The sequence below is a fragment of the Mustelus asterias genome, chromosome 13 (assembly GCF_964213995.1).
Source record: "Mustelus asterias chromosome 13, sMusAst1.hap1.1, whole genome shotgun sequence".
Lineage (NCBI taxonomy): Eukaryota > Metazoa > Chordata > Chondrichthyes > Carcharhiniformes > Triakidae > Mustelus > Mustelus asterias.
The window spans coordinates 56,692,460-56,717,835 of record NC_135813.1 but is presented as its reverse complement, the minus strand read 5'-3'; the positions used below and the strand labels follow the sequence as shown (position 1 = coordinate 56,717,835).

The following is a 25,376-nucleotide window of genomic DNA, read 5'->3' as shown; positions in this document are numbered from 1 at the left end:
CAAATAACTCGCTTTTTTTAGCTTTAGTTTCCATCCACAAAAGCATAAAGACCATTCTTTAAGTTAAACATGTTCTGTAAATACACTGTAGCAGAAATAAACTTCTAGTTTTTAAAAAATAATTCATGCAAATAAACTTTGGTTTGATTATAGGGCCCTATGAAATGTGATGACAGGTGGTGAGAAATCTTTGACCTTAGGACCAAAGGGATTTGCCATCTCTCATCTGAAACCTGTGGTCTGAAGTTCTTTTGTCAGGACTCACTTATTAGAATGGTGTGCATTGTTCACAGACTAATAAACACTTTTATAGTTGCTCAGAATCTACTGAAATAACCTGGAGGCATTCTTGGGATCTATGCAAGGAAGAACGAATTGCTTAGTGCATATTAAAGCACTCGTGAAACAAAGCCCTTGGATTTGATTCCAGGATCACAGAATAGAATAGAATCCCTACAGTACAGGAAGCCATTCAGCCCATCGAGTCTGTACCGACCACAGTCCAACCCAGGTCTTATTCCCGCAACCCCACGCATTTACCCTGTTAATCCCCCTGACACTAGGGTCAATTTAGCATGTCCAATCAACCTAACCCGCACATCTTTGCTCTGTGGGAGGAAACCGGAGCACCTAGAGGAAATCCATGCAGACACAGGGAGAATGTGCAAACTCCACACAGTCACCAGAGGCCAGAATTGAATCTGGGACCCTGGCACTTTGAGGCAGCAGTGCTAACCACTGTATCACTGTGCTGCCCCAAAAAAAGAGAAAAGCATCCAGGGTTTTGAAATTTCTGGTCCTGACTGCTGATCTGTTTAACCCTTGAAGAATGCTTATATAAATTAATCTTTACTATTTTTAAAAAGTTAATTCAAGAATATATTTGCTTCCACTGTCAGTGAGTGAGTAAATACACCATCTTGAGAGCCATTTAATAATTCCAGCTTTCATCCCTGGCCTTAAACTGATCACAGTAAGAAGTCTCACAACACCAGGTTAAAGTCCAACAGGTTTATTTGGTAACACAAGCCACTAGCTTTCGGAGCGCTGCACTTCATTGAAACTTGATGTCTGTGTCGATATATACAAACTGATCTAGCAGCTAATCAGGATGATATTGAGACATTAACTTTCGCTCCCTTGTTTTAGGGAAGGGAATATCCAGCAAGGGTTCTTGTGCTTGGAAGTGTTAGCTGTGACTAATTCAGTATCACTGTTGCATAGGAGTCAGAAGGTGATGGGTTCAAACCCCAATCCAGAGGCTTGGACCCATAATCTAGTCTAACACTTGTGATTCGGTGCAGTGTTGACGATGTGCTGTACTGGCCATCCTCTTCGGTGCATATGAAAGATCCCATGGACATAATTCAAAGAAGGGGAGGGAGTTCTCACCTGTGTCCTGGCCAGTATTTATCTCTTAACCAAAATCACTAAAAAAGATTCTTATTTCTGGCTGTGGAGTCCTGCTGTGTGCAAATGGTCACCACTATTGTCTACACAACGCACTTTAATAATTCCTACAGCATCTTTCACAAACTCAGGATTTCCCAAAGCACTCTACAGCCCATTAAGTACATTTTCTAAACAAAAAGGTTTAGTCAATGTTTGATATTAGAAAATATTAATTGTAATTCATTGGGATGGTCTGAAGGTTACAAGTTTCTTTCTTGGTGGTCATCTTCCTTGCTGAATTGTTTGCCTACATCTTGGATGAGAAATGATTTGGGCCTGGCTGTGATGTCGCCACAGCAGAATAGCCTACCGCTGTCCACGTGTGAAGATTGGGCAAGATCCCAGGATACAGCAGGTGGCAGCAAGGTTCAGTGCCTCAGAAAGAGGATCTGAGTTTAGACCTGCCCCAGGCAGTACATAATCCAGCAGCAAAGTTGATGTGATACACAAGTACTGGGAAGATTCAAACCCTAGCGTGTGCTCAGTCTGTCAGTCATTCTTGAGTGAGTGGAGATGGGGGCATTGCAATTAGCCCTGGTTCCCTGGGCTTTGAGGAGGAGAGAATCTTCTTTGAGCTCCACTGTTCATCACAGTAAAGCAGGCCATCTGCTGAAACCCAGGACGGATTTTCCTGTGGGCTTCAGGGCACCCCAACATCTTGACCAAATGCCAGGCTTCCTGAGGCCACAATTGCGAGGAGCCAGACCAGAGGAACTATTTTCCAGTCTATGACCTCCTAATTGGCTGTCCCTCTGTGTTCGCTGTCCTATTAAGGATAGCGGACAGGAACCTAATGCTGCTTGCCCAATTACAGGACTGGCACCTTTGAAGACTGAGCAGTGTTACTGAGATGGGTGCTGCTGATACGGATAGAAACTTCAAAACGGGGGGTAAAGTTAAAGTAAAGTTTATTTATTAGTCACAAGTAAGGCTTACATTAACACTGCAATGAAGTTATTGTGAAATTCCCCTGGTCGCCACAGGTTGGCGCCTGTTCAGGTCAATGCACCTAACCAGCACGTCTTTCAGAGGAAATCGGAGCACCCAGAGGAAACTCATGCAGACACGGGGAGAACGTGCTAGACTTTGCACAGACAGTGACCCAAGCTGGGAATCGAACCCAGGTCTCTGGTGCTGTGAGGCAGGAGTGCTAACCACTGTGCCACCCAAGCCCACAGGAGTTAAAATAATGTAATCATTCAGAGTGTGAAATGGTGGCAGACCCTAGAGAATGGAGCAGGAAGCTTTCTGGGAGAATCATTGGGGCCGCAACATAGGGGCTTTCCATGCTGTGGCCCAGTCAGTGGAGCACAGAACTTTCAAATCTGATGACCCTCGCCCAATCCCTGTGACAGGGAGTTCATTGAGTTAGCAGTCTCCCCATGCTCTGCTACCAACAGGCCAAACAAGTCGGGGAGCCGTCCCACTGCAGTTCCGTACTATTTTCCACACCCACCACCCGAGGGTGGGAAAGTTCAGTCCCAGAACTCTGATGCCCTCTTTTGGGGTATAACTGATCTTAGCTTGAAGTATGGAGGTCATGCAAACATCCGTGAGAGTCACTCAGCCTGGGTCTCTGAGGAGTACCAATCAGTTAGCCTTTTGTCACATTCCTTGTACTGTACATGTATCAAAATACCTGTCCATTTGCCCATCTTCCCCTCAGGAGTGCTATTTTTTACATGGGTGAAAGAATCTTGTGTTTGCAGCAGGCTGTGATCATTTTGTTTTCTTGCTCATAATTTGGGGGAGTCAAAAGTCAACGTTAATTCATACAACATTCAGCAATAATAACCTGGGAGTTAGAGAGACAATACTGTTCTATAGCTGAATCATTGAATTTCTACAGTACAGAAGGAGGCCATTCGGCCCATCGAGTCTGTACCAACCACAATCTCACCCAGGCCCTGTTCCCGTAACCCTCATTTACCCTGATATTCCCCCTGAGACTTGGAGGTACATTGGATGTAGAAGCACTGGAGAAAGTGCAAAAATGATTTCAATGAACGATACCAGGACTGAGACTATAAATGTCAAGAAAGTTTGAACATGCTGGGGTGCTTTTCTCTGGAAAAGAAAGTTGAGGGGTCACCTGATTTGAGCTCCCTCTCAAATTATGGAGGGCTGAGATGGGGATAGGAGAGAAAATATTTCTGCTTATGAAGTGGGTATACATTTAATAAATCCAACAAGGAATTCCTGATAAGCTTCTTTACCTGCAGTAACCAGAATATTGTGTCCTGCTTTGGTCACCATAGTAAAAACTTGAGGGTTCTGCAGAGGAGATTTACCAGAATGGTTCCAGGGATCGAGAGATTTTAGCTACAAGGTTAGATTGGGGAATCCAGGTTCTTTAAGAGCAAAGGAGATTTGAAAGATTTGACAGATGTGTAAAAGTTCGAACAAGTTTAGAACAGTCAAAGAGAAGCTGTTCCCATTAGCTGATTGTACTGATTGTACAAGGACTCTGGAGAGGAGGAGCAGGAGGAGTTACGGTTTTGGACAAGAGATGCGGGGAAGATGTTGTAGAAGGATTTTATGCAGTGTGTGTTAACGCTGGAACTCGCTGCCAATGAGGTCAGGGAATGAGAGAAGTTGGATGGGCATTTGACGACAATAAACACGGGCAGGGGGGAGAATGGGACTGAATGGATTGATCTAGAGAGTCAGCATAGTTTTGGATGAGCTGAATGGCCTTCTTTGTGACAGGCTGATTGGATTGGCCTACAGAGGGTCAGCAGAGAATTGGATGGGCTGAATGGCCATCCAATTCGCCTCTTGTGAAAGCCTGAGGGATGTGTAACTTGTTCCCTCAGGGGGGTAGTTGAGGTGAAGAAGCCGGTGAGATGCTGAGTACCCTGACAGGCTGGGCGTGGTGCAGGCCCCGGTCGCGGTGCAGTGACTGGGCTGGGTGCAGTGCAGTGACCGGCTGTGCGCGCGGTGCTGGGTGCGGTGCAGTGACCGGTCTGTGTGCGGTACTAGGTGCGGTGACCGGGCTGTGTGCGGTACTGGGTGTGGTGACCGGGCTGGGTGCGGTGCGGTGACCGGGCTGTGTGCGGTACTGGGTGCGGTGCGGTGACCGGGCTGTGTGCGGTACTGGGTGCGGTGACCGGGCTGTGTGCGGTACTGGGTGCGGTGCGGTGACCGGGCTGTGTGCGGTACTGGGTGCGGTGCGGTGACCGGGCTGTGTGCGGTACTGGGTGCGGTGCGGTGACCGGGCTATGTGTGGTACTGGGTGCGGTGACCGGGCTGTGTGCGGTACTGGGTGCGGTGCGGTGACCGGGCTGTGTGCGATACTGGGTGTGGTGCGGTGACCGGGCTGTGTGCGGTACTGGGTGCGGTGACCGGGCTGTGTGCGGTACTGGGTGCGGTGCGGTGACCGGGCTGGGTGTGGTGCGGTGACCGGGCTGTGTGTGATACTGGGTGTGGTGCAGTGACCGGGCTGTGTGCGGTACTGGGTGCGGTGCGGTGACCGGGCTGTGTGTGATACTGGGTGTGGTGCGGTGACCGGGCTGTGGGTGCGGTGCGGTGACCGGGCTGTGGGTGCGGTGCGGTGACCGGGCTGTGGGTGCGGTGCGGTGACCGAGCTGTGGGTGCGGTGATCGGGCTCTGGGTGCGGTGCGGTGACCGGGCTGTGTGCGGTACTGGGTGCGGTGCGGTGACCGGGCTGTGGGTGCGGTGACCGGGCTGTGGGTGCGGTGCGGTGACCGGGCTGTGGGTGCGGTGACCGGGCTGTGGGTGCGGTGACCGGGCTGTGGGTGCGGTGCGGTGACCGGGCTGTGGGTGCGGTGCGGTGACCGGGCTGTGGGTGCGGTGCGGTGACCGGGCTGTGGGTGCGGTGCGGTGACCGGGCTGTGGGTGCGGTGCGGTGACCGGGCTGTGGGTGCGGTGCGGTGACCGGGCTGTGGGTGCGGTGCGGTGACCGGGCTGTGGGTGCGGTGCGGTGACCGGGCTGTGGGTGCGGTGCGGTGACCGGGCTGTGGGTGCGGTGCGGTGACCGGGCTGTGGGTGCGGTGCGCTGACCGGGCTGTGGGTGCGGTGCGCTGACCGGGCTGTGGGTGCGGTGCGCTGACCGGGCTGTGGGTGCGGTGCGGTGACCGGGCTGTGGGTGCGGTGACCGGGCTGTGGGTGCGGTGCGGTGACCGGGCTGTGGGTGCGGTGCGGTGACCGGGCTGTGCGCGGTACTGGGTGTGGTGCGGTGACCGGGCTGTGCGCGGTACTGGGTGCGGTGCGGTGACCGGGCTGTGGGTGCGGTGCGGTGACCGGGCTGTGGGTGCGGTGCGGTGACCGGGCTGTGGGTGCGGTGCGGTGACCGGGCTGTGCGCGCGGTGCGGTGACCGGGCTGTGGGCGCGGTGCGGTGACCGGGCTGTGGGCGCGGTGCGGTGACCGGGCTGTGGGTGCGGTGACCGGGTTTTGCGCGGTACTGGGTGCGGTGCGGTGACCGGGCTGTGGGTGCGGTGCGATGACCGGGCCGCGGGTGACGTGACGGGGCCGCGGGTGACGTGATGTGACGTAACGGGGCCGCGGGTGACGTGATGTGACGTAACGGGGCCGCGGATGACGCGACGGGGCCGCGGGTGCGGTGACGTGACGAGGCCGCGGGTGCAGTGCGGTGACGTGACCGGGCTGTGGGTGCGGTGCAGGGACCGGGCCCCGGGCTGTGGGTGCGGTGCAGTGATGGGCCTCTCTCTGTCTCTAGGTGCTGTCTCCCAGCTGCTGCTCGCGCCGGTGACAGGCGGAAGTGACGGTGGTGGGGCAGCGCGCGACAGACGTCAGTGCCGGTGTGGTGTGGCCCCGCCCTCCCGGGAAATCCAGGCGCTGATCCGCGGGTCAATGTGTCAATCAAACCCGCAGCAGCAGCAGCAGCAGCCCGCAGCGCTGCACGGAGGGAAATGGTGAGATGTCGTCAGTCTTTGCATAATACTACCGCTACATGTTACAACCTGCACAGAGTTAAAATTCATGTCCGGAGATCCCGGTGCACCGATGCAAGCCAGGCAGAACTGCAAGAAGCCGACGGCTCGGTGCTGTCTCATGCTGCTGGCTCTAGCAGGCGAGCGCGCTTCAGGTATTGTGCAGGATATCTCTTTATATCTCTCTGTGTGTAATGGGACCTGCAGAACCTACAGCCCCGGCCTGACCCAGTCTTCACCGTTACATGCTGCAATGGAGCAGCTCGCAGCCTGCATAGGTTCTGGGGAGAGGAGTAACTGCTGGAATTAGCTGGGATGGAGAAGGTAGCTGCTGAAGTTAGCTGGGTGGAAGAGGATAGCTGCTGGAATTAGCTGGGAGAGAGGGGTTAGCTGCTGGAGTTAGCTGGGAGGGTGAGGGTGCCTGCTGGAGTTTGCTGGGAGGAAAAGGATAGCTGCTGGAGTTTGCTGGGAGGGTGAGGGTGCCTGCTGGAGTTTGCTGGGAGGGTGAGGGTGCCTGCTGGAGTTTGCTGGGAGGGTGAGGGTGCCCGCTGGAGTTTGCTGGGAGGGTGAGGGTGCCTGCTGGAGTTGGCTGGGAGGGTGAGGGTGCCTGCTGGAGTTGGCTGGGAGGGTGAGGGTGCCTGCTGGAGTTTGCTGGGAGGGAAAGGGTGCCTGCTGGAGTTGGCTGGGAGGGTGAGGGTGCCTGCTGGAGTTGGCTGGGAGGGTGAGGGTGCCTGCTGGAGTTGGCTGGGAGGGTGAGGGTGCCTGCTGGAGTTTGCTGGGAGGGAGAGGGTGCCTGCTGGAGTTTGTTGGGAGGGTGAGGGTGCCTGCTGGAGTTGGCTGGGATGGTGTGGGTGCCTGCTGGAGTTGGCTGGGAGGGTGAGGGTGCCTGCTGGAGTTGGCTGGGAGGAAGAGGGTGCCTGCTGGAGTTGGCTGGGAAGGTGAGGGTGCCTGCTGGAATTGGCTGGGAGGGTGAGGGTGCCTGCTGGAGTTGGCTGGGAGAGTGAGGGTGCCTGCTGGAGTTTGCTGGGAGGGAGAGGGTGCCTGTTGGAGTTGGCTGGGAGGGTGAGGGTGCCTGCTGGAGTTGGCTGGGAGGGTGAGGGTACCTGCAGTTGGCTGGGAGGGTGTGGGTGCCTGCTGGAGTTTGTTGGGAGGGTGAGGGTGCCTGCTGGAGTTGGCTGGGATGGTGTGGGTGCCTGCTGGAGTTGGCTGGGAGGGTGAGGGTGCCTGCTGGAGTTGGCTGGGAGGAAGAGGGTGCCTGCTGGAGTTAGCTGGGAAGGTGAGGGTGCCTGCTGGAATTGGCTGGGAGGGTGAGGGTGCCTGCTGGAGTTGGCTGGGAGAGTGAGGGTGCCTGCTGGAGTTGGCTGGGAAGGTGAGGGTGCCTGCTGGAGTTGGCTGGGAAGGTGAGGGTGCCTGCTGGAGTTAGCTGGAAGGGAGAGGGGTACACGGTGGAGTTATGTTGGGGGAGATGATTTGGTTGGGTGCCATCTCAAGTTATCTGGGGTGGGGGAAGTGCAGGAGGCTGATGGGAAAAATGCCAGAGGAAGTTATTTATCAGGAGTGGGGGGTGGGGAGGGTGTAAGCAGGAGATGAGCAGAACAACAAAGGCAGAGCTGTGATTCATTGCTTGTAAAGCTATCAGTTTGATGCTGAGAGGGATGCAGGAGACGGGGATTGGTGTTCTTATGCAGTGATGTTGCTAGCTGATGATTGGCCGGGTATTCTCTGCAGTAGAGAGAGGAGGGAGGGAAATGACCCTTGTTTTGGGAAGCACGGCTAAATGAGTGCACAGCAAGTGTGCACTGTGTCAAGCAGCGATGGTGCGTTTCTGGTGAGTGATGCTGAATGTATTTCCTCTTGACAATTCAGGAAGGTAAGCAGCAGGAAAGTGGTCAGTGGGGTTTTTAATGCTCAAATTTAATGAGTGATTTAAGGCAATAAAATTGAGGAATTGTGATGAGTTGGGAGCAGTAAAATCTGGGGAGAGGGTAAAGGGCCATAATCTGACACAGAGACGTCTAGGGACTGTTATCATGGGAATTGAAGGGATGTGTCATGGTGTGGGTTAAAATGGAGGGTCATATAAACCAGTCTGACACTCCTGCAGCTCTCTAGGCAAGCCACATTGATGTTCAGTCTGGGGAGAGATGTTTGATTCTCCCTCTCTGTTAAGATGCAGTACCCTCCTGAAGTGGTGTCGACCCTCAGTGCGGCTGCTCTTGCTTCCCACCGCCCTTCTCCTCTGCAGGTTGTTTATGTATCAAAGCAGAATGTCCGGAGAACATTAGGCACTTCTCACTCACTGTGCTCGTGCTGGGGATTTTTCAGTTACTTTGGCCCCAGAATGAAACTGCGTTGCTCAAAGTTCTTTCCGCTTTTCAATCCTCCAACGCTTTAACCCTTTGATCACTCAACCCCTGCTGGGCTGGTGTCAAAACACAGCAACTCCTGTTCCCGATAGAATTTTTTGAGCTGAGACTCACTGTTTAAAGATGTGGATCTCCTGGATTGTACAGGAGGACATTGTCTCTTTACAGAGTGCGTAACTGGCAGTTGTGCGATGTCAGGAGTACATTATTTGATTGTGCCTAGTGTTTTTAGGACAATGTGAAATGCCATTACTCGTGAATCTGTTTCTCTGCTTTGGCAAGTTATTCTTGTCGGTAATAGGGCTTGATGTTAAACTGACCTTGAAAGCAGTAGGTTTATTTTACTAATGAATTTGAAAATTAAATCATTGGATGAGAAAAATTTATCCAAATTGCACCAGGCAAAGATTTAGGCCATTCCTTTTACTTCTCTCATCCCTGACTCTCCGCTTGTTCAACAGACCCTCACTCAGCCTCTTCCCCTCCCCCCAAGCACTGTGGCTCTTGCTTTCCCTTGCCCTGTCCCTTTCACTCTCCTCTGCCCAGGACCAGCCTCTCCCCTCAGGTATAACAACTGAACTTTCTTCTTGTTGCCATTCTAGCTCCCTCTGGGTGGACAAGTTGCTCTCAGTCTAACATCGACCCCCAGATGTAGTGACTGAAATCTCTCATCAGTTTTGCTCTCTTCCTGCCCCTAAGGTGAATCTTCTTCCCCTGTGGTGTTGATCCAATCTCAGGGTATGCCTTCACCCATTGCTCTCACATCACCAGGGACCCTGGTTCAATTCCAGCCTCAGGTGACTGTGCGGAGTTTGCACCTTCTCCCCGTGTCTGCGTGGGTTTCCTTCGGGTGCTCTGGTTTCCTCCCACAGTCCAAAGATGTGTGGGTTAGGTTGATTTGACCATGATAAATTGCCCCTTAGTGTCAGGGGGACTAGCTAAGGTAAATGCATGGGGTTATGAAGATTGGTCCTGGTGGAATTGTGGTCGGTGCAGACTCGATGGGCCGAATAGTCTCCTCCTGCACTGCAGGGATCCTATTCTACGATTTTACACTGCTTGCAAACTGCCTCCCTGGAAATATCAGCTTGCAGTGGGAAATCCTGGATTTCCACCTGTGCTGTTTGATTTTTACCTGCACCATCAGTTAACCAGGAGTCACCATGAGATCAAACTTGGCTCCTGAGGAAATACATCTGAGTTTAAAAGTGGCAAACATTGATCAGTATAAAATAGCCAGGGAAGTTTTGTGGTCACCGGCCTGTCTGTCTGCAGTCTTGGTGCTCATTTGTTCCACTTTCTCTTCAAAATTAATCAGCCAGTTCTAATTTATCTATGGGCACAGTGTGTTATTCGCTATAGCTTAAAGGGAACATACTTGACTTAACATGTTCTGTTCCATCACTCAATGCTGTAAAGCCTCTGTTCATCCAATATTCACAGCAATCCATGGGCTGTGCTTCTCATGTCCAAGATTGCCTGGGGGGGTGGGGGGAAGATGAAGCTCCTCTCTCTCTCTCTCTCTCCTCCCCCAACCCCTGTCCTTTATAATTGGCATCAGCATTTCTAGGCACACGAGAGGAAAAGTGTATCAGTGTTTCACTCCTGACTGCTGTTAAACATCCGCTGGAGGGTGTGTGGGCGTTGGGCAAAGACCAGCATGAGTTGGGTTGCACTGCCTGCCACAGCTGGATATCCTGTGCAAGCTCACACATGAGAAATCTCTGCCTTGGGGCAGAGCTTGTGTCTATGGAGCTGCATCTCTGCACGCCTCAATGGCTTAAGGGGAGGAGAAACTTCCATGCGTGTACTGTAGGTCACTTCACTACTCCCTGCTTTACTAATGAGACTTTCCCCCTCATTTACCGCTGCTCCAATAGGGGCCAGAAGCAGCTGCCTCGTTATAAGACCATAAGATATAGGAGCAGAATTAGGCCCTTTGGCCTATCTAGTCTGCTCCATCATTTAATCATGGCTGATAAGTTTCTCAACCCCATTCTCCCTCCTTTTCCCTGTAATCTTTGAACCTCCTGTCGATCAAGAACCTATCTAACTCTGTCTCAAATACACTCAATGACCTAGCAATCCGCAATTGGCTGATTGTGTTGGTTTGTCATGATTGAGAAGCAGCCTGTACTCGTCGTCTCTTTCTGGCTGGGTCTCACAACATGGCACAAAATCAAATGGGATTAGGTGGTTAGTCCTCTCAGCACTGTCCTTCCATCCCCCTGCCAGTTTCACAGTCCAGTAGCCCCTCCATGGCCTCCCCAAGTTAGCCACGCTCCCAGCTTGGCACCGAAGCTAATTCACGCCACCCACCATGGGTGATCACAGGTGATTCAGTGGTTACTGGGGGCTGTTCAATCAAACAGAATTAGGTTTAAAAATTGGCCACAATGGTGGAAGAAAGCCGTTCCATCATGCCTGTGTTAACTCAGACAGGGAACCACGAGTCCCATTCCCCAAACCATTTATGTCCACTTCCTTTTTTGAAAGCTGCTGTTATTGAAGCTGCTGTCGCTGGACACTGACGTTCTAATGTGTTTCAGCTCTCAATTCTTTAGCCAGACTTTTATTCCAGCAAGTTGCTGCCTTGCCAAACAGAGGGATTAACTTTTTTCTCATTTGTTTGATCAAAACTGTTGAGCACTTCAATGAGATCACCTCTAATCTCCACCGTGATTGAAAAGTTTCCCGATTTTCCTGGAATCGACTTAGAAACTAAAGCTTTTTTTTCACCTCACATCATTGTAGCGCAGTCTCCTCTGTTCTCCCTGAAAGGTCTCGCTGTCATGCTTATTAGCATGTGTCCAAAGGTGGGCACCGTGTAATTGTGATCGTATCAACATAGAACACTCCAGCCCTCTTGCTGTCGTAGTTGCAGGGATTGGCAGCGTGCCGTTGGCAGGGACAAAGACCATTCATTGTCTTAATTCTGAGTCGCCAAAGTCGTCTGGTTCTTTGGGTCTCTCTAGAGGGTCCATGACTGCTTTTACAGTTCTACCCAGTGTCCCTGACATTCTGCTCAGTAGAGACATTTTTGTTGGTCTAATTTGCCCAAGTCTGCCATTTTGGGAGGATTGGCAATGTGGTGGGATAATACCTGTGTCAAATCCCTGGAGTCCCGCCCTGCACCTTGTGTCCTGCTACTGAATAAACCTTCAAAGAACAAGATTCACAAAAGTTGGCAAGGAGCAGTGTTAATCAGATTAATAATAGAGTTGTAAACTAATCAGGTGGCAATGCTACAGGAATATAGGAAACTTGATTAAATAGATTTTAAACCAAGATGGGAGAACCATTTCCACCATATTGGTGCTACAGCCTGAGTGTAAATCTGCTGCTCACATTGTCTTCCCGTCTCTGAAACTTTGAGGACCCTGTTGAGAGTGGGCTTGGATAGGCAGAAGCTTTTCAATCCTGACCCTTTAAAATTCATTCCCACCGTCGTCTTCCATTTTCCGAGTTGGCACAAATGTGGATTTCTTTTAGAAGTCTGGTCTGGGGATAAAAGAAAGTAAAACGAAACGTGAAATAACAAAATTCGTGTGCGTGAGTCTCGCCATTCAGGCCAGCTAACATCAAGCTCTGAGCAGAGTGGTTTTTGTCTCGGAAGTTATGTTTGGGGTGTGTTATGTTGGGGCTGTTGCATTGCCTGACCAGCTGTATATGTATAATTCCACAGGTTACATTTTCCCCAGCTGGCATTGCGACGCAGGTTAGGCCAGCTGAGCTGTATGTCCAAACCTGCACTCAAGCTCCGTTCCTGGCCTCTGTCTTTTCTCTATTTCTTCCTGCCATTTAGTGTCCTTAAGCCTCTTACTAAAGTAGGATGGCGGCCAACAAGCAGGGTAAGTGTGTGGTATTTCAGGGTTTGGGGTTGTGGCGTGGGAGTGTAAATATCAGGCTACAGAGTTTGTCTACTGTTTAACTTGCCATCTATTCCCTTGCTGCATAATTATGTACCATGATTTATGCTCCTCCAAACATTGCTTCTGATTGCTCTGTTTATGTTATGTGGCTCAAAGTTGGTAATTAGGTAGCTGTAAGTTAAAATAAGCTTACACTGTGTGTGGGTGTGTGAGAGAGAGACTGTGTGTGTCACACTGTGTGTGTGTGTGTGTGTGGCTGTGTGTGTGTGTGTGTGTGGCTGTGTGTGTGTGTGTGGCTGTGTGTGTGTGTGTGGCTGTGTGTGTGTGTGTGGCTGTGTGTGTGTGTGTGGCTGTGTGTGTGTCTGTGTGTGTGCGCGAGAGAGAGAGACTGTGTGTGTGTGCACGCGAGAGAGAGCCTGTGGTGTGTGTGGGTGTGTGTGTGTGCGTGCGCGCCAGAGAGACTGTGTGTGTGCGCGCGAGAGAGAGACACTGTGTGTGTGTGTGTGTGTGTGTGTGTGTGCACGCGAGAGACTGTGTGTGTGTGTGTGTGTATGTGTGTGTGCGCGCGAGAGAGAGACTGTGTGTGTGTGTGCGCGCGAGAGAGAGACACGTGTGTGTGTGTGTGTGTGTGTGCACGCGAGAGACTGTGTGTGTGTGTGTGTGTGTGTGTGTGTGTGTGTGTGTATGTGTGTGTGCGCGCGAGAGAGTGACACGTGTGTGTGCGTGCGTGCGAGAGAGAGACACTGTGTGTGTGTGCGCGCGAGAGAGAGACACTGTGTGTATGTGCGCGCGAGAGAGAGACACTGTGTGTGTGTGCGCGCGAGAGAGAGAGACACTGTGTGTGTGTGCGCGCGAGAGAGAGACTGTGTGTGTGCGCGGTAGAGAGACACTGTGTGCGCGGTAGAGAGACACTGTGTGTGCGCGGTAGAGAGACACTGTGTGCGCGCGCGAGACAGACACTGTGTGTGCGCGAGAGACAGACACTGTGTGCGCGCGAGAGACACTGTGTGTGAGAGAGACATTGTGTGTGTGTGCGCGAGAGAGAGACAGTGTGTGTGCGCACGAGAGAGAGACACTGTGTGCGCGAGAGAGAGAGACACTGCGTGTGTGTGCGTGCGCGAGAGAGAGGCACTGTGTGTGAGAGAGAGACTGTGTGTGTGTGTGTGTGTGTGTGTGCGCGCGAGAGAGAGACTGTGTGTGTGTGTGTGTGTGTGTGTGTGTGTGTGCGCGCGAGAGAGTGACACGTGTGTGTGTGTGCGTGCGAGAGAGAGACACTGTGTGTGTGTGTGTGTGCGCGAGAGAGAGACTGTGTGTGTGTGTGCGCGAGAGAGACACTGTGTGTGTGTGTGCGCGCGCGAGAGAGAGACTGTGTGTGTGTGCGCGCGCGCGCGCGAGAGAGACTGTGTGCGCGCGAGACAGACACTGCGCGCGCGAGAGAGACACTGTGTGTGCGCGAGAGAGAGAGACACTGCGTGTGTGTGCGTGCGCGAGAGAGAGGCACTGTGTGAGAGAGACAGTGTGTGTGTGTGTGTGTGTGTGTGTGTGTGCGCGCGCGAGAGAGAGACACTGTGTGTGCGCGAGAGAGAGACTGTGTGTGTGTGTGCGCGGTAGAGAGACACTGTGTGTGCGCGCGAGACACTGCGCGAGAGACACTGTGTGTGAGAGAGAGACACTGTGCGTGTGTGTGCGCGAGAGAGAGACACTGTGTGTGTGCGCGAGAGAGAGACGCTGTGTGTGTGCGCGCGAGAGAGAGACACCGTGTGTGTGCGTGTGTGAGAGAGAGGCTGTGTGTGTGTGCGTGTGTGCGCGCGAGAGAGAGAGACTGTGTGTGTGCGCGAGAGAGAGACACTGTGTGTGTGTGTGTGTGTGTGTGTGTGTGTGCGAGAGAGAGACACTGTGCGCGAGAGAGAGACACTGTGTGTGCGCGAGAGAGAGACACTGTGTGTGGGTGTGAGAGAGAGACTGACTGTGTGTGTGTGTGAGAGACTGTGTGTGTGTGAGAGACTGTGTGTGTGTGAGAGACTGTGTGTGTGTGAGAGACTGTGTGTGTGTGAGAGACTGTGTGTGTGTGAGAGACTGTGTGTGTGTGAGCGAGACTGTGAGAGAGAGACACTGCACGGGAGAGAGACACTGTGTGTGTGTGTGTGTGTGCGCGCACGTGCGAGAGAGAGACACTGTATGTGTGTGTGCGCGAGAGAGAGACACTGTGTGTGTGCGCGAGAGAGAGACACTGTGTATGTGTGTGTGTGCGAGAGAGAGACACTGTGTGTGTGCGAGAGAGAGAGACACTGTGAGACGGTGTGTGTGTGAGAGAGAGACTGTGTGTGTATGAGAGAGACTGTGTGTGTGAGAGAGACTTTGAGAGAGAGGCACTGTGTGTGTGTGTGCGTGTGTGTGTGTGTGTGTGTGTGACTGTGAGAGAGACTGTGTGTGAGAGAGAGAGAGACTGTGTGTGAGAGAGAGAGAGACTGTGTGTGAGAGAGAGAGAGACTGTGTGAGAGAGAGAGAGACTGTGTGAGAGAGAGAGAGACTGTGTGAGAGAGAGAGAGACTGTGTGAGAGAGAGAGAGACTGTGTGAGAGAGAGAGAGACTGTGTGAGAGAGAGAGAGACTGTGTGTGTGAGAGAGAGACTGTGTGTGTGAGAGAGAGAGACTGTGTGTGAGAGAGAGAGACTGTGTGTGAGAGAGAGAGAGACTGTGTGTGAGAGAGAGAGAGACTGTGTGAGAGAGAGAGAGACTGTGTGAGAGAGAGAGAGACTGTGTGTGAGAGAGAGAGACTGTGTGTGAGAGAGAGAGACTGTGTGTGAGAGAGAGAGACTGTGTGTGAGAGAGAGAGACTGTGTGTGAGAGAGACTGACTGTGTGTGAGAGAGAGAGAGAGACTGTGTGTGTGTGTGTGAGGGACACTGTGTGTGAGGGACACTGTGTGTGAGAGAGACACTGTGTGTGAGAGAGACACTGTGTGTGTGTGTGTGTGTGTGTGTGTGTGTGTGTGTGTGTGTGAGAGAGAGACACTGTGTGTGTGTGTGAGAGAGACACTGTGTGAGAGAGGGACACTGTGTGTGTGTGTGTGTGTGAGAGAGAGACACTGTGTGTGTGAGAGAGACACTGTGTGTGTGAGAGAGACACTGTGTGTGTGAGAGAGACACTGTGTGTGAGAGAGACACTGTGTGTGAGAGAGACACTGTGTGTGAGAGAGACACTGTGTGTGTGAGAGACACTGTGTGTGTGTGTGTGAGAGAGAGACACTGTGTGAGAGAGAGACACTGTGTGAGAGAGACACTGTGTGTGTGTGTGTGAGAGAGACACTGTGTGTGTGTGTGTGAGAGAGACACTGTGTGTGTGTGTGTGTGAGAGACAGTGTGTGTGTGTGAGAGAGAGAGACACTGTGTGTGTGAGTGAGAGACACTGTGTGTGAGAGAGACAGTGTGTGTGTGTGACACTGGGTGTGTGTGAGAGAGACACTGTGTGTGTGAGAGAGACACTGTGTGTGTGAGAGAGACACTGTGTGTGTGAGAGAGACACTGTGTGTGTGAGAGAGACACTGTGTGTGTGAGAGAGACACTGTGTGTGTGAGAGAGACACTGTGTGTGTGAGAGAGACACTGTGTGTGTGAGAGAGACACTGTGTGTGTGAGAGAGACACTGTGTGTGTGAGAGAGACACTGTGTGTGTGAGAGAGACACTGTGTGTGTGAGAGAGACACTGTGTGTGTGAGAGAGACACTGTGTGTGTGAGAGAGACACTGTGTGAGAGAGAGACACTGTGTGTGTGTGACACTGTGTGTGAGAGAGACACTGTGTGTGTGTGTGTGTGAGAGACAGTGTGTGTGTGTGAGAGAGAGAGACACTGTGTGTGTGAGTGAGAGACACTGTGTGTGTGAGTGAGAGACACTGTGTGTGAGAGAGACACTGTGTGTGAGAGAGACACTGTGTGTGAGAGAGACACTGTGTGTGAGAGAGACACTGTGTGTGAGAGAGACACTGTGTGTGAGAGAGACACTGTGTGTGAGAGAGACACTGTGTGTGAGAGAGACACTGTGTGTGAGAGAGACACTGTGTGTGAGAGAGACACTGTGTGTGAGAGAGACACTGTGTGTGAGAGAGACACTGTGTGTGAGAGAGACACTGTGTGTGAGAGAGACACTGTGTGTGAGAGAGACACTGTGTGTGAGAGAGACACTGTGTGTGAGAGAGACACTGTGTGTGAGAGAGACACTGTGTGTGAGAGACACTGTGTGTGAGAGAGACAGTGTGTGAGAGAGACACTGTGTGTGAGAGAGACACTGTGTGTGAGAGAGACACTGTGTGTGAGAGAGACACTGTGTGTGAGAGAGACACTGTGTGTGAGAGAGACACTGTGTGTGAGAGAGACACTGTGTGTGAGAGAGACACTGTGTGTGAGAGAGACACTGTGTGTGAGAGAGACACTGTGTGTGTGAGAGAGACACTGTGTGTGAGAGAGACACTGTGTGTGTGAGAGAGACACTGTGTGTGTGAGAGAGACACTGTGTGTGTGAGAGAGACACTGTGTGTGTGAGAGAGACACTGTGTGTGTGAGAGAGACACTGTGTGTGAGAGAGACACTGTGTGTGTGAGAGAGACACTGTGTGTGTGAGAGAGACACTGTGTGTGTGAGAGAGACACTGTGTGTGTGAGAGAGACACTGTGTGTGTGAGAGAGACACTGTGTGCGTGTGAGAGACACTGTGTGCGTGTGAGAGAGACACTGTGTGCGTGTGTGAGAGACACTGTGTGCGTGTGTGAGAGACACTGTGTGCGTGTGTGAGAGACACTGTGTGCGTGTGTGAGAGACACTGTGTGCGTGTGTGAGAGACACTGTGTGTGTGTGAGAGACACTGTGTGTGTGTGTGAGAGATACTGTGTGTGAGAGAGACACTGTGTGTGTGTGTGAGAGAGAGACACTGTGTGTGAGAGACACTGTGTGTGTGTGTGAGAGACACTGTGTGTGTGTGTGAGAGACACTGTGTGTGTGTGTGAGAGACACTGTGTGTGTGTGTGAGAGACACTGTGTGTGTGTGTGTGAGAGACACTGTGTGTGTGTGTGAGAGACACTGTGTGTGTGTGTGAGAGACACTGTGTGTGTGTGAGAGACACTGTGTGTGTGTGAGAGACACTGTGTGTGTGTGTGAGAGACACTGTGTGTGTGTGAGAGACACTGTGTGTGTGTGAGAGACACTGTGTGTGTGTGAGAGACACTGTGTGTGTGTGTGAGAGACACTGTGTGTGTGTGTGAGAGACACTGTGTGTGAGTGAGAGAGACACTGTGTGTGTGTGTGAGAGACACTGTGTGTGAGTGAGAGAGACACTGTGTGTGAGTGAGAGAGACACTGTGTGTGAGTGAGAGAGACACTGTGTGTGAGTGAGAGAGACACTGTGTGTGAGTGAGAGAGACACTGTGTGTGAGTGAGAGAGACACTGTGTGTGAGTGAGAGAGACACTGTGTGTGTGTGTGACACTGTGTGCGTGTGTGCGTGTGAGACAGTGTGCGTGTGCGTGTGCGTGTGTGTGTGTGTGAGAGAGAGACACTGTGCGCGCGCACGCGGGTGACTGTTAATTTGCCAGCCTGCTGCTTTGCATGGATCTGCCACTACATTGCCGATGAGAAATGTCATTAATGAGAAATTTGCGCCTCAGTGGGGTTAAAGCTTGGTTGTTATTAAGCGAGTGCGTTATTGGAGTGGCCATTAATGAGCAGTGAGATCACCTCTCCTCCACTGGCTGCTTCAACATTTCCATCATCCAGCTACTCTCTGCTCCTAAATAGATGTGCACATAACGCATAAAAGCCAAAACAAAGCGAGTGAAGCCATTGGTTGGGAGCTGTGGCTAGGTTTAAACTACGATCGGACCATTTTCTCTTTCTAAAGGACTGGGCAGCGCAGTTTGGAGTGTTACATTGTGCAGGCATGACGAGACTGACTGTGCGCCAATGCCGCATTCTTGGCTCAACTCGGCTCAGCTCAGGCACAGTTACTCAATGTCAGCACTCGCAGCTCAAACTTAACTAGAATGTTAAACAGACTGTTAGGATCCGTCCAGCTCTGTTGCTGGGGTAACATGGCCTGACTCAAATCAAGACTGGTGATGCTTTTATTTATCTTTTGAAAGATCTGAATTAGAACACATTTGCAGACTGTAAAGTTTATATTGAAAGGATAAATTTATGTTTTATGCTTTCCTTAATGCTCAGCTGGTGAGAAATGGCAGGCAAAGGATTTGAAGCCCGTAGACTTATTGTTTCATGCACAATGCCCTGGAGTGGCTGATTTTGGGTGGGGGGGGGGCTGTGTGGGAACCTCCGACTTCAGAACTAGAATCGCCCCCAAACAAACAGTGGCTGAAGTGTTGGAACTGTAATGTAGTAAATCCATCCAAACACTGATCTTCATCAGTTCTCACACAGATTACAGCAACCTGATGGTGTTTCACATTTAGAAGGATGGATGGAAGTTAGACTGTTTTCAGTAGGTGAGGAACAATAAGGAATGAAATGTTGGAAATTCAGGACAGAGACCAGGAGAAGCGGTGAGTTGAGGGTTGGGGAATTCACCTCCAGGGTTAGAAATCGAGCAGAAGCCATCAAGATTGTGTTTCTCTGATGGAAAAGGAAGTAAATGGATTTCACAGCAGGGTAAAATGTGCTCCAGATGATTCAGGGGCTGGGGCGACTGGGCTGGATGGCCAGTTTGTAATGATGTACTGATACTGTGTAACAGGAGGAGGCAGCTGCCACTTTCTGTAAATGGAGTTATTATAACAGGGACAAATCATCAACTGAGGAAACTCATTCCCAACAGACGGATTTGGTTAGCCTGTAACATTTGACTTAATGAGCCTTCTATAGCACATGATCGACTCTACCGGTGTGGATGAGGGCCTTGCAACTGATTTAGTCTACATGCATGGACTTCACTGAGCCTTTTGACAAGCTCCCACAATTGGAGGCTGATGAAGACAGAAAGAGCCCATGGGATCTAGGGCAATTTGGCAGGAGGCAGAAGGTGATGGTCAAAGTGTGACTGGAAGCCTGTGTCCAGTGCTGTTCCACAGGGATCAGTGCTGGGTCCCTTGTTGTCTGTAGTGCACATTAATGATGTGGACGTGAATGTTGGAGATAAGTACATTCACAGATGACACAAAAATTGGTGGTGTGGTAAATAGCGAGGAGGAAAGCTTTAGATTACAGAATGATATAGACGGGCGGAACAGTGGCAAATGAAAAGTGTGATGTGATGCATTTTGGGAGGACTAAGGCAAGAAAATATACAATGAACGGTCGAACCCTAGGAAATAGAGGATCAGAGGGACCAAGTTGTGCATGTCCATAGACCTCTGAAGAAGTCAGACAGGTAGATAAGGTGGTTCGGAAGGCATTTGGGATACTTGCCTTTATTAACCAAGGAGCAGATGGACCTTGGGGTACTTATTAACAGATCCCTGAAGGCAGCAGAGCAGGTGAATAGGGTAGATACAAAGGCATATGGGGCACTTGCTTTTATCAGTTGTGACACAGTACAAGAGCAAGGAGGTAATATTGGAGCTTTACAGAACATTGGTTAGGCCACAGCTGGGGTACTGTGTGCAGTTCTGGTCACCTCACTGTAGGAAGGATAAGAATGTGTTGGAGGGGGTATAGAGGAGATTCATAGAACCGTAGAAACTAGAAGCAGGAGTAGGCCATTCGGCCCTTCGAGCCTGCTCCACCCTTCGTTATGATGGTTGATCATCAAATTCAATATCCTGATCCCTTTGGCCTCAATAGCTATATCCAATTTCTTCTTGAAATCACAGCGTTTTGGCCTCAACTACTTCATTCATATTCACCACTCTGATGAAAACATTTCTCCTCACAAAGAACAGTACAGCACAGGAAACAGGCCCTTCGGCCCTCCAAGCTTGTGCCGCTCCTTGGTCCAACTAGACCAATCGTTTGTATCCCTCCATTCCCAGGCTGCTCATGTGACTATCCAGGTAAGTCTTAAACGATGTCAGCGTGCCTGCCTCCACCACCCTACTTGGCAGCGCATTCCAGGCCCCCACCACCCTCTGTGTAAAAAACATCCCTCTGATATCTGAGTTATACTTCGCCCCTCTCACATTGAGCCCGTGACCCCTCGTGATTGTCCCCTCCGACCTGGGAAAAAGCTTCCCACTGTTCACCCTATCTATCCCCTTCATAATCTTGTACACCTCTATTAGATCTCCCCTCATTCTCCGTCTTTCCAGGGAGAACAACCCCAGTTTACCCAATCTCTCCTCATAGCTAAGACCCTCCATACCAGGCAACATCCTGGTAAACCTTCTCTGCACTCTCTCTAACGCCTCCACGTCCTTCTGGTAGTGCGGCGACCAGAACTGGATGCAGTACTCCAAATGTGGCCTAACCAGCGTTCTATACAGCTGCATCATCAGACTCCAGCTTTTATACTCTATACCCCATCCTATAAAGGCAAGCATACCATATGCCTTCTTCTCCACCTGTGTTGCCACCTTCAAGGATTTGTGGACTTGCACACCTAGGTCCCTCTGTGTTTCTATACTCCTGATGACTCTGCCATTTATTGTATAACTCCTCCCTACATTATTTCTTCCAAAATGCATCACTTCGCATTTATCCGGATTAAACTCCATCTGCCACCTCTCCGCCCAATTTTCCAGCCTATCTATATCCTGCTGTATTGCCCGACAATGCTCTTCGCTATCCGCAAGTCCAGCCATCTTCGTGTCATCCGCAAACTTGCTGATTACACCAGTTACACCTTCTTCCAAATCATTTATATATATCACAAATAGCAGAGGCCCCAGTACAGAGCCCTGCGGAACACCACTGGTCACAGACCTCCAGCCGGAAAAAGACCCTTCGACCACTACCCTCTGTCTCCTATGGCCAAGCCAGTTCTCCACCCATCTAGCCACTTCTCCTTGTATCCCATGAGCCTTAACCTTCTTAACCAACCTGCCATGTGGGACTTTGTCAAATGCCTTACTGAAATCCATATAGACGACATCCACGGCCCTTCCTTCATCAACCGTTTTTGTCACTTCCTCAAAAAACTCCACCAAATTTGTAAGGCACGACCTCCCTCTTACAAAACCATGCTGTCTGTCACTAATGAGATTGTTCCGTTCTAAATGCACATACATCCTGTCTCTAAGAATCCTCTCCAACAACTTCCCTACCACGGACGTCAAGCTCACCGGCCTATAATTTCCTGGGTTATCCCTGCTACCCTTCTTAAACAACGGGACCACATTCGCCATCCTCCAATCCCCAGGGACCTCACCCGTGTCCAAAGAAGCGACAAAGATTTCCGTCAGAGGCCCAGCAATCTCATCTCTCGTCTCCCTGAGCAGTCGAGGATAGATGCCATCAGGCCCTGGGGCTTTGTCAGTTTTAATGTTCCCTAAAAAACCTAACACTTCCTCTCTTGTAATGGAGATTTTCTCTAACGGGTCAACACCTCCCTCCGAGACACTCCCGGTTAACACGCCCCTCTCCTTCGTGAATACCGATGCAAAGTATTCATTTAGGATCTCCCCTATTCCCTTGGGTTCTAAGCATAATTCCCCTCCTTTGTCCCTGAGAGGTCCGATTTTCTCCCTGACAACTCTTTTGTTCCTAACGTATGAATAGAATGCCTTAGGATTCTCCTTAATCCTGCCTGCCAAGAACATTTCGTGACCTCTTTTTGCCCTTCTAACTCCCCGTTTGAGTTCTTTCCTACTCTCTCTCTATTCCTCCAGAGCTCCATCTGTTTTCAGTTGCCTGGACTTAATGTACGCCTCCCTTTTCATTTTAATCAGATCCTCAATTTCCCTGGTTATCCACCTCAGTCCTAAAAGGTTTACCCTTTATTCTCAAACTATGACCCCTAGTTCTGGACTCTCCCACCATCAGGAACATTCTTTCTGAATCTACCCTGTCTAACATTGTTAGAATTTTATAAGTTTCTATGAGATCCTGTCTCATTTTTCTAAGCTCCAGTGAATATAATCCTAACCGACTTAGTCTCTCCTCATATGACAGACCTGCCATCCCTGGAAACAGCCTGGTAAACCTTCGCTGTACTCCCTCTGCAACAAAGACATCCTTCCTCAGAGAAGGACACCAAAACTGCACATAATACTCTGGGTGTGGCCTCACCAACACCCTATACAATTGCAGTAAAATATACCTATTCTCAAATCCTCTCACTATGAAGGTCAACATATCATTTGCTGCCTTTACTGCCTGCTATACCTGCACACTTCCTTTCAGTGACTGATGCACAAGGACACCAAGGTCTCATTGAGTATTCACCTCTCTCAATTTGCAGGCATTCAAATAATAACCTGCCTTCCTATTATTGCTGCTGAAGTGGATAACCTCAAATTTATCCACATTATACTGTATCTGCCATGGAGATGCCCACACACTCAGCCTGTCCAAATCATGTTGAAGCATCATCTTCCTCACAACTCACCCTCCCACCCAACTTTGTATCATCTGCAAATTTGGAGATAATAGATTCAGTTCCCTCTTCCAAATCATTAATATATAATGTGAACAGTTGGGGTCCTAGCATAGGTCCCAGCGGAACCACACTAGTCACTGACTGCCAATTGGAAAAATACACATTTATGCAACTCTTGGCTTTTTATCTGCTAGCCAGACTTGGGGAGGTCCAGAACTAGGGGTTACAGTTTGAGGATAAAAGTTAAACCTTTTAGAGTTGAGGTGAGGAGCAATTTCTTCACACAGAGGGTGGTGAATGTGTGGAATTCACTCCTACAGAAAGTAGTTGAGGCCAAAACATTGTCTGATTTCAAGAAGAAATTAGATATAGCTCTTGGGGATCAAAGGATATGGGAGCAAGTGGGGGATCAGGATATTGAATGTGATGATCAGTCATGATCAAAATGAGACATAGATAAGATGCAAGACTGGGCAGAGAAGTGGCAGATGGACTTCAACCCAGATAAGTGTGTGGTGGTTCATTTTGGCAGGTCGAATAGGATGAAAGAATATAATATTAAGGGTAAGACGCTTGGCAGTGTGGAAGATCAGAAGGATCTTGGAGTCCGGGTTCATAGGACGCTCAAAGCAGCGTCGCAGGTCAAGACTGTGGTTAAGAAGGCGTATGGAATGCTGGCCTTCATCAATAGAGGAACTGAGTTTAGAAATCGGGAGATAATGCTGCAGCTGTATAGGACCCTGGTCAGACCCCACCTGGAGTACTGTGCCCAGTTCTAGTCGCCTCATTACAGAAAGGATGTGGAAGCCATAGAAAGGGTGCAGAGGAGACTTACAAGGATGTTGCCTGGATTAGGTGGCGTGCTTTATGAGGATAGGTTGAGAGAGCTAGGTCTTTTCTCCCTGGAGAGGCAAAGGATGAGAGGTGACCTGTTAGAGGTGTATAAGATGTTGAGAAGTATTGATAGAGTGGATTCTCAGAGGCTTTTACCCAGGGCCAAAATGGTTGCCACAAGAAGTCACAGGTTCAGGGTGCTGGGGAGTAGGTACAGAGGAGATGTTAGGGGTAAGTTTTTCACTCAGAGGGTAGTGGGTGCGTGGAATCGGTTGCCGGTAGTGGTGGTGGAGGTGGATTCGATAGGGTCTTTTAAGATACTTTTGGATAAGTTCATGGAAGTTAGTAAGATAGAGGGTTATAGGTAAGCCTAGTAGGTAGGGACATGTTCGGCGCAACTTGTGGGCCGAAGGGCCTGTTTGTGCTGTAGCTTTTCTATGTTCTATGAATAGCGGGGTAGGCTCTTTGGGTCGAATGGCTACTCCTGCTCCTAGTTTCTGTGTTTCTATTCATCACAAGACACTACCCACAAACTCATGTGCTTTAATTTTACATAGTAATTTGCCATGTGAGACCTTGTCAAAAGCCTTCTGAAAGTCTAAATAAACCACATCAACCAGTTCCCCTTGGTTAATTCTACTAGTTACATCCTCAAAGAATTCCAATAGATTCGTCAAGCATGATTTCCCCTTTGTAAATCCGTGCTAACTTTGTCTGATTATATCACTGCTTTCCAAATGCTGATTTATGAAATCCTTGATAATGGACTCTAGCAACTTCCCCAATACTGACATTAGGCTCACTGGCCTATAGTTCCCTATTTTCTCTCTACCTCCGTTGTTAAATAGCGGGCTTACATTAACTATCCTGCAATCTGTAGGAACCAGTCCAGAATCCAAAGAATTTTGGAAAATGACCAGGTCCACTTCCTTAAATACTCTGCAATGAAGATTATCAGGCCCTGGAGATTTATCAACCTTCAATCCTATCAATTTCCCCCAAACCATTTCTCTACTAATACTGATTTCATGCAGCTCCTCACAGAAACATATCTACATAGAACCTCTTTCTCTCAACTTCTGATACATTATTCATGTCTTCCTTTGTGAAGACAGAAGCAAAGTACAAATTTAGTTCCTCAGCCATTTCTTTGTTCCCCATTATGAATTCTCCCGTTTCTGACTGTAAGGGGCCTACATTCATTTTTGTCAATCTTTTTCCCTTTACATACCTATAGAAACTTTTTGCAGTCAGTTTTTATGTTCCCCGTTAGCTTACTTTCATACTCTATTTTCCCTTTCATAATCAATCCCTTGGTCCTCCTTTGCTGAGTTTTTTACTGCCCCCAATCCTTGGCTCTAGTGCTTTTTCTTGCCGGTTTGTTTGCTTCTTCTTTGAATCTGATACTATCTCTAATTTCCCCTGGAAGTCATGGTTTGGCCACAGTTCCCTTACCACACTTGTG

The 25,376-nt window shown here is 50.1% G+C and overlaps 1 protein-coding gene across 7 annotated transcripts in view; it reads left to right on the top strand.

The window, feature by feature from the left end:
* The window catches only part of pisd (phosphatidylserine decarboxylase), a 146,293-nt gene that overhangs the window by 93,341 nt on the left and 27,576 nt on the right, over window positions 1–25,376 (top strand). For 3 of the 7 annotated variants that reach the window (XM_078226830.1, XM_078226829.1, XM_078226831.1), the window contains 2 exons: window positions 6,153–6,348; window positions 12,418–12,583. The exons of 1 other annotated variant lie outside the window; for it this stretch is intronic. In XM_078226830.1, the coding sequence (XP_078082956.1) occupies window positions 6,287–6,348; window positions 12,418–12,583 (228 nt within the window). In that variant the 5' untranslated portion in view covers window positions 6,153–6,286. Of the gene's footprint in view, window positions 1–6,152; window positions 6,522–12,417; window positions 12,584–25,376 lie in introns of all 7 variants that reach the window. 3 more of the 7 variants (XM_078226827.1, XM_078226826.1, XM_078226832.1) reach the window with 2 other exon arrangements.